General features: G+C 40.7%; 2 protein-coding genes across 2 annotated transcripts in view; both read left to right on the top strand.

The window, feature by feature from the left end:
- The window catches only part of LOC137866846 (chromaffin granule amine transporter), a 39297-nt gene extending 29186 nt beyond the window's left edge, over positions 1-10111 (top strand). The window contains exons 15-17 of the mRNA XM_068703030.1: positions 5569-5688; positions 6274-6407; positions 8823-10111. Of these exons, the coding sequence (XP_068559131.1) occupies positions 5569-5688; positions 6274-6407; positions 8823-8933 (365 nt within the window). The 3' untranslated portion in view covers positions 8934-10111. The remainder of the gene's footprint in view (positions 1-5568; positions 5689-6273; positions 6408-8822) is intronic.
- Positions 10112-13228: 3117 nt separating this feature from the next.
- On the top strand, positions 13229-20483 carry tti2 (TELO2 interacting protein 2). Its single transcript, XM_068703029.1, has 10 exons — positions 13229-13397; positions 14109-14583; positions 14732-14940; positions 15074-15131; positions 16949-17077; positions 17203-17295; positions 17699-17892; positions 17976-18119; positions 19819-19978; positions 20110-20483. The coding sequence occupies exons 1-10, from the start codon at positions 13348-13350 to the stop codon at positions 20191-20193; spliced, it is 1596 nt and encodes a 531-aa protein (XP_068559130.1). The 5' UTR covers positions 13229-13347; the 3' UTR covers positions 20194-20483.
- The last annotated feature ends 84 nt before the right edge of the window (positions 20484-20567 follow it).

The raw sequence follows: 20567 nt of genomic DNA, 5'->3' as shown, positions 1-20567 counted from the left end.
TCATCATGTTCATGTTCATCATGTTCATCATGTCATCATGTTCATCATGTTCATCATGTTCATCATGTCATCATGTCATCATGTTCATGTTCATCATGTTCATCATGTTCATCATGTCATCATGTTCATGTTCATCATGTTCATCATGTTCATCATGTTCATCATGTTCATCATGTCATCATGTTCATCATGTTCATGTTCATCGTGTCATCATGTTCATCATGTTCATCATGTTCATGTTCATCGTGTTCATCATGTCATCATGTTCATCATGTTCATCATGTTCATCATGTTCATCATGTCATCATGTTCATCATGTCATCATGTTCATCATGTTCATCATGTTCATCATGTTCATGTTCATCATGTTCATGTTCATCGTGTTCATCATGTCATCATGTTCATCATGTTCATCATGTTCATCATGTCATCATGTTCATCATGTTCATCATGTCATCATGTTCATGTTCATCATGTTCATCATGTCATCATGTTCATCATGTCATCATGTTCATCATGTTCATGTTCATCATGTTCATCATGTCATCATGTTCATCATGTTCATCATGTTCATCATGTTCATCATGTCATCATGTTCATGTTCATCATGTTCATCATGTTCATCATGTTCATGTTCATCATGTTCATCATGTCATCATGTTCATCATGTTCATCATGTTCATCATGTCATCATGTTCATGTTCATCATGTTCATCATGTTCATCATGTCATCATGTTCATCATGTCATCATGTTCATCATGTTCATGTTCATCGTGTTCATCATGTCATCATGTTCATCATGTTCATCATGTTCATCATGTTCATCATGTTCATCTTGTCATCATGTCATCATGTTCATCATGTTCATCATGTCATCATGTCATCATGTTCATCATGTCATCATGTTCATCATGTTCATCATGTTCATCATGTCATCATGTTCATCATGTTCATCATGTTCATGTTCATCATGTTCATGTTCATCGTGTTCATCATGTCATCATGTTCATCATGTTCATCATGTCATCATGTTCATCATGTTCATCATGTCATCATGTTCATCATGTTCATCATGTTCATCATGTCATCATGTTCATCATGTTCATCATGTTCATGTTCATCATGTTCATGTTCATCGTGTTCATCATGTCATCATGTTCATCATGTTCATCATGTTCATCATGTCATCATGTCATCATGTCATCTTGTCATCATGTTCATCATGTCATCATGTTCATCATGTTCATGTTCATGTTCATCATGTTCATCATGTCATCATGTTCATCATGTTCATCATGTTCATCATGTCATCATGTTCATGTTCATCATGTTCATCATGTTCATCATGTTCATCATGTTCATGTTCATCATGTTCATCATGTCATCATGTTCATCATGTTCATCATGTCATCATGTTCATGTTCATCATGTTCATGTTCATCATGTTCATCATGTTCATCATGTTCATCATGTCATCATGTTCATCATGTCATCATGTTCATCATGTTCATGTTCATCGTGTTCATCATGTCATCATGTTCATCATGTTCATCATGTTCATCATGTCATCATGTTCATCATGTCATCATGTTCATCATGTCATCATGTTCATCATGTTCATCATGTCATCATGTTCATCGTGTTCATCATGTTCATCATGTTCATCATGTCATCATGTTCATGTTCATCATGTTCATCATGTTCATCATGTCATCATGTCATCATGTCATCATGTTCATCTTGTCATCTTGTCATCATGTTCATCATGTCATCATGTCATCATGTTCATCATGTCATCATGTCATCATGTCATCATGTCATCTTGTCATCATGTTCATCATGTCATCATGTCATCATGTTCATCATGTTCATCATGTCATCATGTTCATCATGTCATCATGTCATCATGTCATCATGTTCATCATGTCATCTTGTCATCATGTCATCATGTTCATCATGTTCATCATGTCATCATGTCATCATGTTCATCATGTCATCATGTTCATGTTCATCATGTTCATCATGTTCATCATGTCATCATGTTCATGTTCATCATGTTCATCATGTCATCATGTTCATCATGTTCATCATGTTCATCATGTCATCATGTCATCATGTTCATGTTCATCATGTTCATCATGTCATCATGTTCATCATGTTCATCATGTTCATCATGTCATCATGTCATCATGTTCATGTTCATCATGTTCATCATGTCATCATGTCATCATGTTCATCATGTTCATGTTCATCATGTCATCATGTTCATCATGTTCATCATGTTCATCATGTCATCATGTCATCATGTCATCATGTTCATGTTCATTATGTCATCATGTTCATCATGTTCATCATGTCATCATGTTCATCATGTTCATCATGTTCATCATGTTCATCATGTCATCATGTTCATCATGTTCATGTTCATCATGTCATCATGTTCATCATGTTCATCATGTTCATCATGTCATCATGTTCATCATGTTCATGTTCATCGTGGTCATCATGTTCATCATGTTCATCATGTTCATCATGTCATCATGTTCATCATGTTCATGTTCATCATGTCATCATGTTCATCATGTTCATCATGTCATCATGTCATCATGTTCATGTTCATCATGTTCATCATGTCATCATGTTCATCATGTTCATCATGTTCATCATGTCATCATGTCATCATGTTCATGTTCATCATGTTCATCATGTTCATCATGTCATCATGTTCATGTTCATCATGTTCATCATGTTCATCATGTCATCATGTTCATCATGTTCATGTTCATCGTGTCATCATGTTCATCATGTTCATCATGTTCATGTTCATCGTGTTCATCATGTCATCATGTTCATCATGTTCATCATGTTCATCATGTTCATCATGTCATCATGTTCATCATGTCATCATGTTCATCATGTTCATCATGTTCATCATGTTCATGTTCATCATGTTCATGTTCATCGTGTTCATCATGTCATCATGTTCATCATGTTCATCATGTTCATCATGTCATCATGTTCATCATGTTCATCATGTCATCATGTTCATGTTCATCATGTTCATCATGTCATCATGTTCATCATGTCATCATGTCATCATGTCATCTTGTCATCATGTTCATCATGTCATCATGTTCATCATGTTCATGTTCATCATGTTCATCATGTCATCATGTTCATCATGTTCATCATGTTCATCATGTTCATCATGTCATCATGTTCATGTTCATCATGTTCATCATGTTCATCATGTTCATGTTCATCATGTTCATCATGTCATCATGTTCATCATGTTCATCATGTTCATCATGTCATCATGTTCATGTTCATCATGTTCATCATGTTCATCATGTCATCATGTTCATCATGTCATCATGTTCATCATGTTCATGTTCATCGTGTTCATCATGTCATCATGTTCATCATGTTCATCATGTCATCATGTTCATCATGTCATCATGTTCATCATGTTCATCATGTCATCATGTTCATCATGTTCATCATGTCATCATGTTCATCATGTTCATCATGTTCATCATGTTCATCATGTCATCATGTTCATGTTCATCATGTTCATCATGTTCATCATGTCATCATGTCATCATTTCATCATGTCATCATGTTCATCATGTCATCTTGTCATCTTGTCATCATGTTCATCATGTCATCATGTTCATCATGTCATCATGTCATCATGTCATCTTGTCATCATGTTCATCATGTCATCATGTCATCATGTTCATCATGTCATCATGTCATCATGTTCATCATGTTCATCATGTCATCTTGTCATCATGTCATCATGTTCATCATGTTCATCATGTCATCATGTCATCATGTTCATCATGTCATCATGTTCATCATGTTCATCATGTTCATCATGTCATGTTCATCATGTTCATCATGTTCATGTTCATCATGTTCATGTTCATCGTGTTCATCATGTCATCATGTTCATCATGTTCATCATGTCATCATGTTCATCATGTTCATCATGTCATCATGTTCATCATGTTCATCATGTTCATCATGTCATCATGTTCATCATGTTCATCATGTTCATGTTCATCATGTTCATGTTCATCGTGTTCATCATGTCATCATGTTCATCATGTTCATCATGTTCATCATGTCATCATGTCATCATGTCATCTTGTCATCATGTTCATCATGTCATCATGTTCATCATGTTCATGTTCATGTTCATCATGTCATCATGTTCATCATGTTCATCATGTTCATCATGTTCATCATGTCATCATGTTCATGTTCATCATGTTCATCATGTTCATCATGTTCATGTTCATCATGTTCATCATGTCATCATGTTCATCATGTTCATCATGTCATCATGTCATCATGTTCATCATGTCATCATGTTCATCATGTTCATGTTCATCGTGTTCATCATGTCATCATGTTCATCATGTTCATCATGTTCATCATGTCATCATGTTCATCATGTCATCATGTTCATCATGTTCATCATGTTCATCATGTCATCATGTTCATCATGTTCATCATGTCATCGTGTTCATCGTGTTCATTGTGTTCATCATGTTCATCATGTTCATCATGTCATCATGTTCATGTTCATCATGTTCATCATGTTCATCATGTCATCATGTCATCATGTCATCATGTCATCATGTTCATCATGTTCATCATGTCATCTTGTCATCATGTTCATCATGTCATCATGTCATCATGTTCATCATGTCATCATGTTCATCATGTCATCATGTCATCATGTTCATCATGTCATCATGTCATCTTGTCATCATGTTCATCATGTCATCATGTTCATCTTGTCATCATTATCATGTTCATCATGTCATCATGTTCATCATGTCATCATGTTCATCATGTTCATGTTCATCATGTCATCATGTCATCATGTTCATCATGTCATCATGTTCATCATGTTCACCATGTCATCATGTTCATCATGTCATCATGTCATCATGTTCATCATGTCATCATGTTCATCATGTCATCATGTTCATCATGTTCATCATGTCATCATGTCACCATGTCATCATGTTCATCATGTCATCATGTTCATCATGTCATCATGTCATCATGTCATCATGTTCATCATGTCATCATGTCATCATGTCATCATGTCATCTTGTCATCATGTTGATCATGTCATCATGTTCATCATGTCATCTTGTCATCATGTCATCATGTCATCATGTTCATCATGTCATCATGTTCATCATGTCACCATGTCATCATGTCATCATGTTCATCATGTCATCATGTTCATCATGTCATCATGTCATCATGTCATCATGTTCATCATGTCATCATGTTCATCATGTCATCATGTCATCTTGTCATCATGTCATCATGTTCATCATGTCATCATGTCATCATGTTCATCATGTCATCATGTCACCATGTCACCATGTTCATCATGTCATCATGTCATCATGTTCATCATGTCATCATGTCATCATGTCATCATGTCATCATGTCATCATGTTCATCATGTCATCATGTTCATCATGTCATCATGTCATCATGTTCAGTAACTGTAGAACTGATTGACTGTGTATCAGGTATGGTGGACTCCTCCATGATGGCCATCATGGGTTACCTGGTCGACATCCGTCACGCCTCCGTTTACGGCAGCGTGTACGCCATCGCTGATGTGGCTCTGTGTATGGGGTTCGCTATCGGTAACACACACACACACACACACTCACACACACACACTCACACTCACACTCACACACACTCACACTCAGACACACACACACACACACACACACACACTCACACTCACACTCACACACACACACACACACACACACACACTCACACTCACACACACTCACACACACACACACACTCACACACACACACTCACACTCACACTCACACACACACACACACACACACACACACACTCACACTCACACACACTCACACACACACACACACACACACACACACACTCACACTCACACTCACACTCACACACACTCACACACTCACGCACACACACACACACTCACTCTCACACACACACACACACACACACACACACACACACACACACACACACTCACACTCACACTCACACTCACACACACTCACACACTCACGCACACACACACACTCACTCTCACACACACACACACACACACACACACACACACACACACACACACACTCACACACACACTCACACACACACACACTGAGGCTGGTCATTCTGATGTTGTTGTTGTGATGTTGTTGTTGTGTTGTTGTTGTTCCAGGCCCGTCCACAGGGGGCGCTCTGGTCCAGGCCGTGGGGTTCCCCTGTCTCATGGTGTTCATTGGGGTCATCAACATCCTGTACGCTCCGCTCTGCTTCCTGCTGCGTAACCCGGCCGTCAGAGAGGAGAAGATGGTAAATACAGACGTTAGACCGGGGGTCACTAATAGGCGGACCGCGGTCCGGATCCGGACCCAGACGCCGTTGTATCCGGACCCAGGACCTAAAACCGATAGATAATTGAGAATTATTCCATTTTGACGGAGCGTTTTTATTTTAACCGGCGCAGCTTTTCCAGCCTTTACGGCATTTGTTCAGCGGCGTAAATCACATCACGTGATGCAGCTCAGCCAATCAAATATGAGTATTCTGACAAGGTTCCTGACTCCAGTGAGATGTAGACACACGGGGAGACGAGGAAAGAGAACGAGGAGTAGAAGAATTAATACGTGAGTCAGAGAAGTTGTTTCACATGAAGTTCTTCAAAGAGAGAGAAATGGTCAGAGAGACCAGAGAGACCAGAGTCTTTAACCAGTAATGAACAGACTGTCATAGGTTAATTCTTCACACGGACAGTTTAACACCAGTGTGTCTCATGTGTTCAGTTTAACACCAGTGTGTCTCATGTGTTCAGTTTAAACCAGTGTGTCTCATGTGTTCAGTTTAAACCAGTGTGTCTCATGTGTTCAGTTTAACACCAGTGTGTCTCATGTGTTCAGTTTAACACCAGTGTGTCTCATGTGTTCAGTTTAAACCAGTGTGTCTCATGTGTTCAGTTTAAACCAGTGTGTCTCATGTGTTCAGTTTAAACCAGTGTGTCTCATGTGTTCAGTTTAACACCAGTGTGTCTCATGTGTTCAGTTTAAACCAGTGTGTCTCATGTGTTCAGTTTAACACCAGTGTGTCTCATGTGTTCAGTTTAACACCAGTGTGTCTCATATATTCAGAGACCGTGACGATTATTAAAGCGTTAATATGAAGCGTTACTACGAGACAAAGAACAACTCTTTAGAGCAAATGTACCCACTCACATCTGAAATGAAGTCACAGAAAATAAACCTAAGAGCTCAATATGATCAGAATACTAACACATGAATTCATGACCAACTATGATGTTAACAGAGAGGATAGAGCTGAAACTAGTAGTTTAATAACCACACATAAAGTCCATGCTCACACATTTATCTTGTTAGAAGATGAGAACAATTAATTTTGAAATGCTACATCAGAATGTCCTGGTTCTCTCTGAGTGACACCTTGAGGTGCTCTGCTATTAAGATGCACTTTTTTCAAAAGCTTTCTGTTCTGTCAGTTATTCTTTAATCCAGCCCTTATTTTACTTGAAATGAGAAGAACATTTATTTATGTATTTGTATGTATTATTTATAATCCATCCACTTACATTTGAAAACTGAGAATAATTGTTAAAATATAATTGATGTGTACTTTCTTTATTTGATTTGACAGTTGTTGACTACAGAGATACGTTGTTACTACTACTAGTAGGCTTCTTGAATATATATATATATATATATATATATATTTTTATATATATATATATATATATATATATATATATATATATATATATATATATAGCACTAAATCGCGCAAGTTAGATATTATTGTAATGTTCCGGACCTTTGCCCAAGGACATTTTCTCTATCTGGACCTTTTGGAATGTTAATTAAATACCCCTGCGTTAGACCAATCACAGGGAGCCTGTCGCTTTAAGGGTCGTTACCATGGTTACAGGAAAACTCTTGTTTCTGGTTGGCTGGCAGCTGTCCTTTCAGCTGGTCATGTGACAAGAGACTAAAACCAGTCATCTACCTCCAGTTCTTTAAAGTTCTCCTGTTCTTCACGTGTTAAAGCTGCATTCTCTCTAGTGTCCAGCAGGGGGCGACTCCTCTGGTTGTATAGAAGTCTAGTCTAAAATGACTCTACTTCTCTCTTGATTTATTCCCTCAGTAAACATTGTAAACATGAGTTTATGTCTCAATCTCTAGTTTACAGTCTTCTTCAATACAGCATGATGTTCATTTAGTACATTATGCTCCATTTAGAGTCACACAGACCATAAAGAGGGGATGATTTAGGGGCGGGGCTACACGCTGATTGACAGGTCTCTACCAGAGACGATGTCATTTATGGAAACTGTAGTTTGAGCCAAAACAGACGCAGCGTTTCATCCTGAACGGATTCTCCAAAACACTGAGTCAACAACACACACACACACACACACACACACACACACACACACACACACACACACACGGCAGGTCCTGACAGAGCAGCAGGAAGTGTGTGTATGTGTGTGTGTGTGTGTGTGTGTGTGTGTGTGTGAAGTCATTACACAGCGATTAGACTGATCACAGATCAGAAGCTGCTGCCTTCAAAGCTGCAGAGGAAACGTTTCTACTTAATAAACTCTCATTTACACACAGATTACAGACGTTCCGGTAGGTTTATTGATCAACTGTGTGTGTGTGTGTGTGTGTGTGTGTGTGTGTGTGTGTGTGTGTGTGTGTGTGTGTGTGTGTGTTGCAGGCGATCATCGACCAGGAGTGTGTGATGCACAGGAAAAGCTACAACACACAGAAGGAGAGTCGTGATTTTCCTCTGAGCGACTACAGCGAAGAAGAGGAGACGGAGGAGTGACACACACACACACACACACACACACACACACATACACACACAAAGACACACACACACACACACACACACACACACCTGAAGATGTCCATGTTGTGAAGTTGTCTTCTCTAAACACATTTTACCTTTATCATCATCACACTTCCTGTCGTCAGAACAGAAACCGACATGGAGGGCTTCTTAAAGGGACAGTGTCGATATATATAAACCTTCTTTCTTGATATATTGAATAATATTGATTTTTGATTGATCGTCTGTTCACACAGTAAGAAATGTGGTTATTGATTCATGGAGGCTGTAAATGTTTTCATGCCTTGTGTGCACGTTTACAGATTTACTAATGTGAATAAACATTTATGCAAATCCCATTAAAGGAGCCCTGATTGTCTCCAACTGACCGTTCACTAAGCCCCGCCCCCGCATTGATAATTACAATAATTATTTTTTTCTCTAAATTAAAGTTACTATTACTAGCTAGCTACTACAAATTAAAGTTTCTGAATATGAATTTGACGACTTAATGTTATGATATCCTGCTAAATAAGATTTATGTAAAAATAAAGAACCAGCAGGACAGTCGCTAATGTTAGCATTAGCTCTGATAGCTCCATCACAGCACTCTTTTTAACGTAACCTGTCACCTCACAAAATGAAAAGGTAAGCTAATGCTGCGCTAACTCTTACTGTAGTAAGTGTGACGTGCTAACGTTAGCAGCGTACACTGTTTAATGCATTCCTGACATCGAGCTCTTGTGTTTTGGTTTTCTAATCTTTTAGAAATCTTTCAGCCGTTTAGCTCACGGTCAGGTGGATTTAATTTGGTGTTTATAGGAATTACATTTAATTTAGTAAAATAAGATTAAGAAATGACTTTCCGTGTAAAGCCTCTTAAGTCAACTTTCTTATTTTAACTTCACTAAAATACTAAAATGTCTCCACTTTGGGATCAAGGTTAGGTTTGTTTAACATGAAAAAAATACAAAAAAGAATTAGTTTTCCTCAACTTTTTATAAATCCCTTTTATTATAAGCTGGTTGGCATTAAATAATATGGTTTCCATGTAAATGTGAGTTTATTTTTACTGTAAGTGTGTCAGTTCTTCTTTGATGTTGAGTCTGTATCTGACCTCTGGCCTGTGTCACCATTAAAAACCTGCTGTAACCTGGACAACACCTGTTCACCTGTGTGTGTGTGTGTGTGTGTGTGTCCTCACAAGGACTGAATGTTCACAAACTGACGAGTGTGAGACCGACGGAAGCGTGTGTGTGTGTGTGTGTGTGTGTACGTGTGAGTGTGTGTGCGTTTGTGTGTGTGTGCGTGAGTGTGTGTGTTGTGTGTGTGTGTGTCTGTATGTGTGTGTGCGTTTGTGTGTGCGTGAGTGTGTGTGTTGTGTGTGTGTGTGTGTGTGAGTGTGTGTGCGTTTGTGTGTGTGTGCGTGAGTGTGTGTGTGTGTGTGTGTGTGTGTGTGTGTGTGTGTGTGTGTGTGTGTGTGTGTGCTCACATGCTTCTTATCTGCTCTTTAATTTCCTGGCAGTTCGTCTCTTCGTCAGAGAAAAGGACGACAGGACGGACTGAAGCTCCATCAGATGGAAAAGCAAACAGGAAGTGAATGAAAAGCTCACAGAGACGGAGGTTTTCTTTCATAAAGAATCTTTTCACAGGAACCACAAACACACACTGATATTATGATATTATTAGCATTAGCTCTGATACGAGCCGTCAGAACACAATAGAAACCTCGTTAAACGATGAATCATCTTCCGATAAATCGGCTGACGTCTGTTCTTCAAGCAGGAGAATAAGAACCTCAGCTCAGTTTTAATTCATGTTTACAAGTTTATATATGTTTATATATGTTTATATACGTAAGCCCAGAGTGAAGGGTTTGTTCTGAATTTAAGGATTAGTTTAGCTTGGGTTGAACCCGGAGCTAACCTAAAACCCAGGCTAATCTTAACTCTGTGCTAATCTAAACCATGAGCTACCCTTAAACCATCAGTTAAACTTAATATTAGCCAACCTAATCCATGAGCTAAACTTAATATGAGCTAACCTAAACACTAGCTAAGCTTAATATTAGCTAACCTAAACACTAGCTAACCTTAATATTAGCTAACCTAAACACTGAGCTAACCTTAATATTAGCTAACCTAAACACTAGCTAACCGTAATATTAGCTAACCTGAAACCCTGAGCAAACCTTAATATTAGCTAACCTATACACTGAGCTAAACTTAATATGAGCTAACCTAAACACTAGCTAACCTAAACACTAGCTAACCTAAACACTAGCTAACCTTAATATTAGCTAACATAAACACTGAGCTAACCTTAATATTAGCTAACCTATACACTGAGCTAAACTTAATATGAGCTAACCTAAACACTAGCTAACCTAAACACTAGCTACCCTTAATATTAGCTGACATAAACACTGAGCTAACCTTAATATTAGCTAACATAAACACTAGCGAACCTTAATATTAGCTAACATAAACACTGAGCTAACCTTAATATTAGCTAACATAAACACTGAGCTAAACTTAATATTAGCTAACATAAACACTGAGCTAACCTTAATATTAGCTAACCTAAACACTGAGCTAACCTTAATATTAGCTAACATAAACACTGAGCTAACCTTAATATTAGCTAACCTAAACACTGAGCAAACCTTAATATTAGCTAACCTAAACACTGAGCTAACCTAAACCAGCTGCTAACACAAAGTGCCATCTAACCATTTCAGTTTCTCTTCAGTTACTTTGTTATTATTGTTATTATAAAGTTGTACGTTTAGACAGTCAACTCTTTCATTTTTAATTCACACATCAGCATTATGAAGCTGATAAACGTTGTTATAAAGCTGGTTACACAAAATTAACAGGCCACCATGAATGAACACAGTGTGTGTGTGTGTGTGTGTGTGTGTGTGTGTGTGTATGTGTGTGTGTGTGTGTGTGTGTGTGTGTGTGTGTGGTTAATAATTACGTCCTCTGACAGCAGATCACAGCAGCTTCAAAACATTTCCTCCAGCTTTGAAATATGAATAAACACAGCTAATCTGTGTGTGTGTGTGTGTGTGTGTGTGTGTGTGTGTGTGTGTGTGTGTGTGTGTGTGTGAGAGTGTGTGTGTGTGTGTGTGGTCATCAAAGGTGTGTTTCAGCTCTGGTGTGGTCGTGTCTGTGTAAACATTTAGGAAACACTTCTACAAGTCTTTAACTCTTGAGTCTCTGGTGCTGATATTTATGGTAAAGAAGAGAAATAAATCAGTTATTGAATGTGTCTTTAATCTGCCTTAATGTCGCCACAAACACCACAAACGGTGTGAAGTGTTGGGTCACATTCTCTCTGTTTGATCTCAGCGTCTGTGATGTGTCCGACGTGTCTGAACAAGATGTTTATGAGCCGGTTCAAGCCTCTGAAGTGGTGACTTCATCGGGATTATTTTATTTTTAATGACATAATTGTGCCGTTTGGACTAAAATTCACGTTGTTCATTTTTATATTTGAGTGTTTTGTGTCTTTAAGAAGCGACGTGAAGAACCACAGACGTTCCTTTAACAATAAAGGTCCACTTACTGAGATCTTAGGAGGCTTTCAACCACATCACACAACTCACATTTAGATCTTGTCAAACTGTTATTTCCAAGTTGAAAAATGAACTTCTAACTCGTTGTTCCTGTCTCTCACACTCCTCTTTAGTATATTTGATACATATTGATTCCTCAGAATTATCCATTAATATCTCTCCCTATATACAGTATATACAGTATATATATATATAAATATATATATATATATATATATATATATATATATATATATATGGTCTATACATAGATTACACTCCAAATATGAGTAGAGAGACAGTCTGTGAACATTAGAATTACACCAGAAACCAGATAATACCACAGAATCTACTGAACTTTATTAGTATTATCAACTGAAGTAATACAATAAAGCACCCAGTAATATCATAAATAATACACATACAAACCCAACAACTAATGTACAACCAGAAACACTTCAACATGTAGGAATCACCATCATGGTCAGCTCAGAATCACTGTTGTTGTATTAGTATACTGTATTATGACGCTTTTATAACAGGTCGATTGTCCCTGCAAAATACATTAATTAATACAAATTGAACTGAAATTATCTTTTTTTTCTGTATGCTCTCTCGTTCCAAACTCCAGTCCACCTGGTGGCGGTAATGCGTCAGAAGAAGAAGAAGAAGAAGAAGAAGAAGAAGAAGAAGAAGAAGAAGACCTCCTGGGGTTAGGAACCTTTCACGCGGAGCTCGTGCACGGCCGGACCTATTTATCCGAACACACGGTCCCTCTCCGTAAAACCTCCGGAGCTTTCAGTCTGATGAAAGACGTTGAAGTGAAGAAGAAGAGCAGCGTGTCTGATGAAAGACGTTGAAGCGAAGAAGAAGAGCAGCGTCCGCTGCGGCCTGAGGTCAGTCTAATGCGTCACGTGATTGAACAGGTTGTACCTGACGTCACGTTTCATCAACATGTCAACACTGTGAATGGTGCTTCAGTGTGAGATGAGCTCGTGGTCGTAGTGAATAATGGTTCATGTGTGAAGTGAGACTTTAACGAGCTTTCATCTCTGATCACGTCCTCACTGTTAACTTCTGAGAAGATTAAAGAATCAAATATTTCTACTTGATAATTAAAAACACTTTTTATAAATCAGTGTTTGTATTTTATATCCACTGATTAATGAAGCTTCAGTTAAAATCAATATGTTTTAATCATATTAGTGGACACTGAGTGCTGTGTGTGTGTGTGTGTGTGTGTGTGTGTGTGTGTGTGTGTGTGTGTGAGATATTTAGATAAAGTGAAGACTTCTTCATTAGTAAGTCTGTTGCAGACCTCATTGTTGTGGCTCAAATAAGTGACATCTGTTGTTATTTATGATTGTTATTTATGGTTATTATTAATTATCATTGATTATTATTATTATTATTATTTATGATTATTATTTATAATTATTGGTTATTATTTGTGATTATTATTATTGATTATTATTTGTCTCTTTTTTGTCTATCAGAGTTTTATTGAGCAGAAACTGATCAATAACTAATTTCTCTCTCCTCCATCATCTCGTCTCACATCCTTCCCTCTCTTCCTTCCTTCTTCCCTCTGTCCTCGTTCCCTTCAGTATGGAGCTTTCATCTCTACTTCATGACTTTCATCTCTCCTCCTCCTCAGAGAAGCCCCTCCCCTCTTCTTCCCTTCCTCCAATCACAGAGCTCCTGTCTCGGCTGCAGGAGAAGCTGATCGCGGCGTCCTCCGACTCAGAAACAAGCTCTCTGATTGGCCGCGTGGAACGGCTCTTCCAAACAGCAGATCCATATTGGCTGTTCTCAGCCAATGGCGATGAGGAATGGGCGGAGCTTCAGGCGGCGTACGGCGCTGTGGTCGGCGCTCTGATTGGCTGTGCTGCTCTGCCGCCGTGTGAAGACGACTGCGGCTCTCTGCCGGCCTCGGCCTATCGGAGCGTCCCGGGCAGAGCCGGACCGGTATGCTCCGCCCTCGCAGCGCTGCTAAGAACTCTGGGAAACGCAGGCTGTCCGACTGGTCTGCTGCTGGCTGTGGCTGCTCCTGTGTGTGTGTTCGCTGTCACTCACTTCCAGGTGAGTCTCACCTTTAACCTCTGAACCATCAGAAGTCAAGTCTCACTGCTTTAAAACCACATGGATCCACGTCGTATTCTAAAGCATTAACATAATAAACGTTAATATTGTGTAATATAATGAAGTTGATCTGTTCCCTTGTGTTCAGGATCAGGTCTGGACCAGCTCCTCCTCCAGAGCGGCGGCTCAGAGCCTGCAGGAGGCGCTGCTGAGGGTGGGGGGGTGGAGAGACTCCTCCCACCTCCTGATGGGGCACGGGAGGAGGGAGGGGGAGGTGGAGGAGGAGGAGGAGGAGGGAGGGAGGAGCAGAGGACTTCTGGGAGGAATCCTGGACGTCCTGCAGCCTCAACTGACCAAGTGAGAATCAACCTGAACCAGATCCACGACAGGAAGTTTAGTTTGAGACTAATTGTGTGTGTGTGTGTGTGTGTGTGTGTGTGTGTGTGTGTGTGTGTGTGTGTGTGTGTGTGTGTGTGTGTGTGTGTTGCAGGGACTCGTGGCAGCGCTGTGAAGCAGTGAAGTTGGTGTTTTCGTGGACGCTCCTGCAGGTCAGTTTGACCATTGACCCTCATTTATTCATGTCATCACATTTCAAAACAGAAAAAAAAAATTTCATTAACTTCATTTTAATTTATAATATATTATACATATATATATATATATGTATAATATATTATACATATATATAATATATATTTATTATATATAGGGTGACCGTGGCTAAGTGGAGAGCAGGGCCACCTTTCAATCAGTTAGAGCTTTCAAGTTAGAGAGTCCTTAAATTAGAGCCTTTTAGTGAGAGTTTCTGAGTTAGAGTCCTTCAGTTAGATTCCTTACTTTACAGTTTTTAAGTTAGAGCGCGTAAATTAGAGCTCTTAATTTTGAAATCTTACTATAGAGCTTTTAAGTTACAGCCTTTTAGTTGAAGCCCTTTAGTTAGAGTGCATGAATTATAAATCTTAATTTTGAGTCCTTTAGTTGGACCCTTTAAATTAGAGCCTTTTAGTTGAAGCCCTGAAGTTAGAGCTCTTTAGTTAGAGTTTTCAAGTTGCAGCTCTTATGTTAGAGCAACGAATTTAGAGTCCCTTTAGTTTGAGTCCTTAAATTAGAGCCTTTTGGTGAGAGTTTTTAAGTTAGAGCCCTTCAGTTAGAGCATTTGCATTGGAGTGTGTAAGTTAGAGTCGTTGATTTGTGGCTCTTAAGTTAGAAATCGTAATTTAAAGTCCTTTAGTTGGATCCTTTCAGTTTGAGCGCGTAAGTTTGATCCCTTTAGTTCGATCCCTTTAGTTCGATCCTTTAGTTAGAGCCTTTTAGTTAGAGCCTTTAGTTAGATCCCTTTAGTTAGATCCTTTAGTTAGAGCCTTTTAGTTAGATCCCTTTAGTTCGATCCCTTTAGTTCGATCCCTTTAGTTAGAGCCTTTTAGTTAGAGCCTTTTGTTAGATCCCTTTAGTTAGATCCTTTAGTTAGAGCCTTTTAGTTAGATCCCTTAGTTAGATCCCTTAGTTGAAGTCCTTTAGTTAGATCCCTTTAGTTAGATCCTTTTAGTTCGATCCCTTTAGTTAGATCCTTTTAGTTAGAGCCCTTTAGTTAGATCCCTTTAGTTAGAGCTTTTTAGTTAGATCCCTTTAGTTAGAGCCTTTTAGTTGAAGTCCTTTAGTTAGATCCCTTTAGTTAGAGTCCTTTAGTTAGAGCCCTTTAGTTAGAGCCCTTTAGTTAGAGCTTTTTAGTTAGAGCCTTTCAGTTAGATCCCTTTAGTTAGAGCTTTTTAGTTAGAGTCCTTTAGTTAGAGTCCTTTTAGTTGAAGTCCTTTAGTTAGATCCCTTTAGTTAGAGCCTTTTAGTTAGAGCCTTTTAGTTAGAGCCTTTTAGTTGAAGTCCTTTAGTTAGAGCGCATCAGTTTGAGTCCTTTGAGCTCTAAAGTTAGTACATGAACTGTTCCACTACATCTACATTACATTACATTACAGTCATTTAGCAGACGCTTTTATCCAAAGCGACTTACAATTCAGTATCTATCTACACACCGTAGACGCAGCTACGGGAGACATTTTGGGGTTAAGTGTCTTGCTCAAGGACACATTGACATGAGACTAGTAGAGTAGAGCAGTCGCCGGGGATCGAACCGCCGACCCTCTGATTGAAAGGCAGCCCTGCTCTCCACTTATCCACCATCCAGTCACCCCTATGACGGCTGAATAGACGCTGCTACTTCATGTGATGAATGTCAGGTAGATGGTGATGTGGAGGTGGACTCCAGGAGGCCAGTACGTCCTGTCCTTTGTCCTCTAACTGTGTGTGTGTGTGTGTGTGTGTGTGTGTGTGTGTGTGTGTGTGTGTGTGTGTGTGTGTGTGTGCGTGCGCGCAGGTGACTCGCCCTTCCCTCTCCCCTCACCTGTCCCACCTCCTCCCCCCCTCCCTCCTCCTCAACGACCACTATAGACCAGAGAACTGCATCCTGGGAGTTCGCTGCCTGCACCACATTGTGCTCAACACGGTGAGAACACACACACACACACACACACACACACACACACACACACACACACACACACACACACACACACACACACACACACGATGAAGATGATGATGATGATGATGATGATTGTGTGTTTTCAGCCTGCTGCAGATCTGCGTCAGTTCAACAGAGCAGAAGTTGTTTACCAGGCTTTATTCAAACACCTGTACACCTCAGAGACTGCTGTGATACAGGTAACACACACACACCAATAACTTTAGTGTTTATTGATACTGATGAAGAGTGTCTCTCTCTCTTTGTCTCTCTCTCTCTCTCTGTCTCTCTCTGTCTCTCTCTCTCTCTGTCTCTCTCTCTCTCTGTCTATCTCTCTCTCTTTGTCTCTGTCTCTCTCTGTCTCTCTCTCTCTGTCTATCTCTCTCTCTCTGTCTCTCTCTCTCTGTCTCTGTCTCTTTCTGTCTCTCTCTCTCTCTCTCTCTCTCTCTGTCTCTCTCTCTGTCTCTCTCTCTGCCTCTCTCTCTGTGTCTCTCTGTCTCTCTGTCTCTCTCTCTCTCTGTCTCTCTCTCTGTATCTCTCTCTCTCTCTGTCTCTCTCTCTCTCTGTCTCTCTCTCTCTCTGTCTCTCTATCTGTGTCTCTAGCCAGTCCTGTCCTGTCTCTTGGACCTGTTGGTGGTTTTGGAAAAGCCCCCCTCGTCTCTCCGCCCCTCCTCCTCCCGCAGGATGTCCTGTCGCCATGATGACGTGCTGCGATTGGTCCTGACTCACATGGAGGCGGAGCAAAAGGTGGCGCTGCGGCGCGTCTACGCCTCCGCCCTCCCTCTGTACATAGACAGGTAGGAGCGCTTGATTTACGCAGGTGGAGTCGGTCGTGTGGCAGCAGCCTCTCAGGGTGTGTTTGTTTTGTGTACTTGGGCAGGATGGGCGTGGCCGTGTGCAGACACCTGAGACAGGTGGAGCGGGTGGTGCTGGGATACCTGGAGGTCAGAGACCCACCTGAAGAGACGAGTCGACTCCAGATCCTGGAGGTCCTGAAGATAACCACCAGAGCAGCCTGGCCACGGTGAGACAGACAGACAGACAGACAGACAGACAGACAGACAGACAGACAGACAGACAGACAGACAGACAGAGAGAGAGAGAGAGAGAGAGTAGTGGTACATTAGTAGGACCCTCATGACATCATACTTTCTTCCAGTGTACATTGATCACATCACATGACTGGGACATCAATAACTATTGATCAGCTGACCATCGTCTCTGTCTCTCTCTCTCTCTCTGTCTCTCTGAGTGGAAGGAGTGCTGAGTTTACGGAGTGTGTTTGAGAGTGATTTAAAGCGTTTTTTCAATCTTGTTCTTCATTAGTTAATGTTGTATATGATAGTATATTGTGGTGTGTAGGGTTCGTGGTGTTTGTGTGAACACTTGGGTGAACGGTGGCTTCCTACCCGTCTATCCTCTCAGCGACCCGGTGGTAAAAGTCACTGTTTCCAACATGCCACCGTTTATTAAAGATGAGCTGATAACCAGAGAGATTTTAAATGTTTCAGTTGTGGGAAACAGGGACATCAGAGCAGAGCCTGTCCTGAAAAAAACGGTTCTCATAAAGACCAGAAAGGTTCTGAGGAGGGCAGAGGAGACAAACAAGATGGACTGGAGGGGACAAGTGGGGTCCAGGAGGTGAGGGAGGAGGGGACGAGTGGGGTTAAGGAGGTGAGGGAGGAGGGGACGAGTGGGGTTAAAGAGGTGAGGGTGGAGGGGACAAGTGAGGTAAAGGTGGCGAGGGGAGAGGGGACAAGTGAGGTACAGGTGGCGAGGGAGGAGGGGACAAGTGAGGTAAAAAGAGTGGTGAGGGAGGAGGGGACAAGTGAGGTAAAGGTGGTGAGGGAGAGTAATGGAGGACAGGTGGGGACAGGCAGTGAGGTGGACATGGAGAGAGACGAGGATCAGATCAAAGTCCCTCAGCGGAAGAGGAAAAAGGAAGGAAACAATGGAAGCTCACAGGCAAAGAAAGTGACAACGAAAAGAAGCAGAGGAGCAGCTAAATCTGAGTCCAGTCGGGAGAAGGACCCTGAGTCCAGTCTGGAGGGGGACCCTGAGTCCAGTCTGGAGGAGGACCCTGAGTCCAGTCTGGAGGAGGACTCTGCTGCTGACAGCGAGTCTTCTGACCACAGGGCTGGCAGCGGTAGGAGCTCTAGAGACTACAGTGTGGAGAAGATAAAGGGTTTCTGAGGAGAACTAAAAGTGTAAAAGGAGTTAAAGTGGAGGATTACTTCTCTGACAAAGAGATGCTCTCCAGCTCTCTCAGGTCACACATGAGCAGTAAAGACAGTGGAGGGATAACAGTGAAGGAAGGCTACAGACTGAAGAAAATAGCTCAGAAGATCAACAAAGAGCTGAACAATGGAAGAGCTGATGGTGACCAAGGTCTCCCAGCCTAAGAGCAACTAAAGAACAAGTTTTGTTGGTTTTTATTTATTTACATGAACAATATGCAGGATCCATTGAGAATCGGTGCAACAATGAAGTAAAATGTGTGTCTGGAGATGGACTAATATTCAACGCTTCTTTAAAAAGACTGTGAAGAGAAACGGACTTGAGTGTTTTTTGTTTTTGATTTGCTTTGTTTCATTCTTGATGCCATGACAAGGTTTTTTGTTTCGTTCATGTTGTTTTAAGAAATAAAGGTTTTCTAAAAATCTAAAATATCTCTGTCTCTCTCTCTCTGTCTCTCTCTCTGTCTCTGTCTCTCTCTCTCTCAGGATGGCGTGTCGTGTTGCTGTGTTGCTGCGTTGCCTCTTAAAGTTGTTGGTTGCTGTGTCCTCAGACAGTGGTCTCAGTGTCTCAGTGAGGCAGACGCTGAAGAATCAAACGTGTCTCTGTCTCAAACTGCTGGACGACTGTTGCCATGGAGATGTGCAGGTGTGTTCACCTGCTGGCACTCTCACCTGTCTGTCTGTCCTCTCTGAAGACACTCACCTGTCTGTCCCTCTGTCTGTCTGTCTGTCCTCTCTGAAGATACTCACCTGTCTGTCCCTCTGTCTGTCCCTCAGCGTCTCCTCCAGCAGGTGGACAGCAGCTGCTGCAGCTCTGAGGTGCTCAGCTGCCTAGCAACAGTAACCGTGACGAACAGCTGAAGATCGCACAAACAGGAAGTGGAGACGTCGTTGTCAGGACTACTTTCAGCGGCGGATGAAGATCTGACACACGCTGTTAACCAGGATTCATCCACTGTGGATAACTGTGCGCTGGCCCTTTAAATGTGCAACACGTCCACCTGATTGTTGAACAGTGTTTCATGTACACACACACACACACACACACACACACACACACACACACACACACTGTACCGGTACAAGAGAGAAGTTACTAATCAGCTGTTTTATTGATCTGTAAATAATGATTAAAGAGAAACTAACCTGTGTTCTAGGGTGCTTTTATTGTGAAAGGCTGAAACGGGAAGCTGTTTAGGTCTCCGTCTACTAATCTAGATGTACAAAATAAAAGA

This window comes from Cebidichthys violaceus, unplaced genomic scaffold (assembly GCF_023349555.1).
Source record: "Cebidichthys violaceus isolate CVI_PGR_0920_01 unplaced genomic scaffold, fCebVio1.0.p SCAF_9, whole genome shotgun sequence".
Taxonomy (NCBI): domain Eukaryota; kingdom Metazoa; phylum Chordata; class Actinopteri; order Perciformes; family Stichaeidae; genus Cebidichthys; species Cebidichthys violaceus.
The sequence above is the reverse complement of the archived record's forward strand: the minus strand, read 5'-3'. Positions and strand labels throughout refer to the sequence as shown.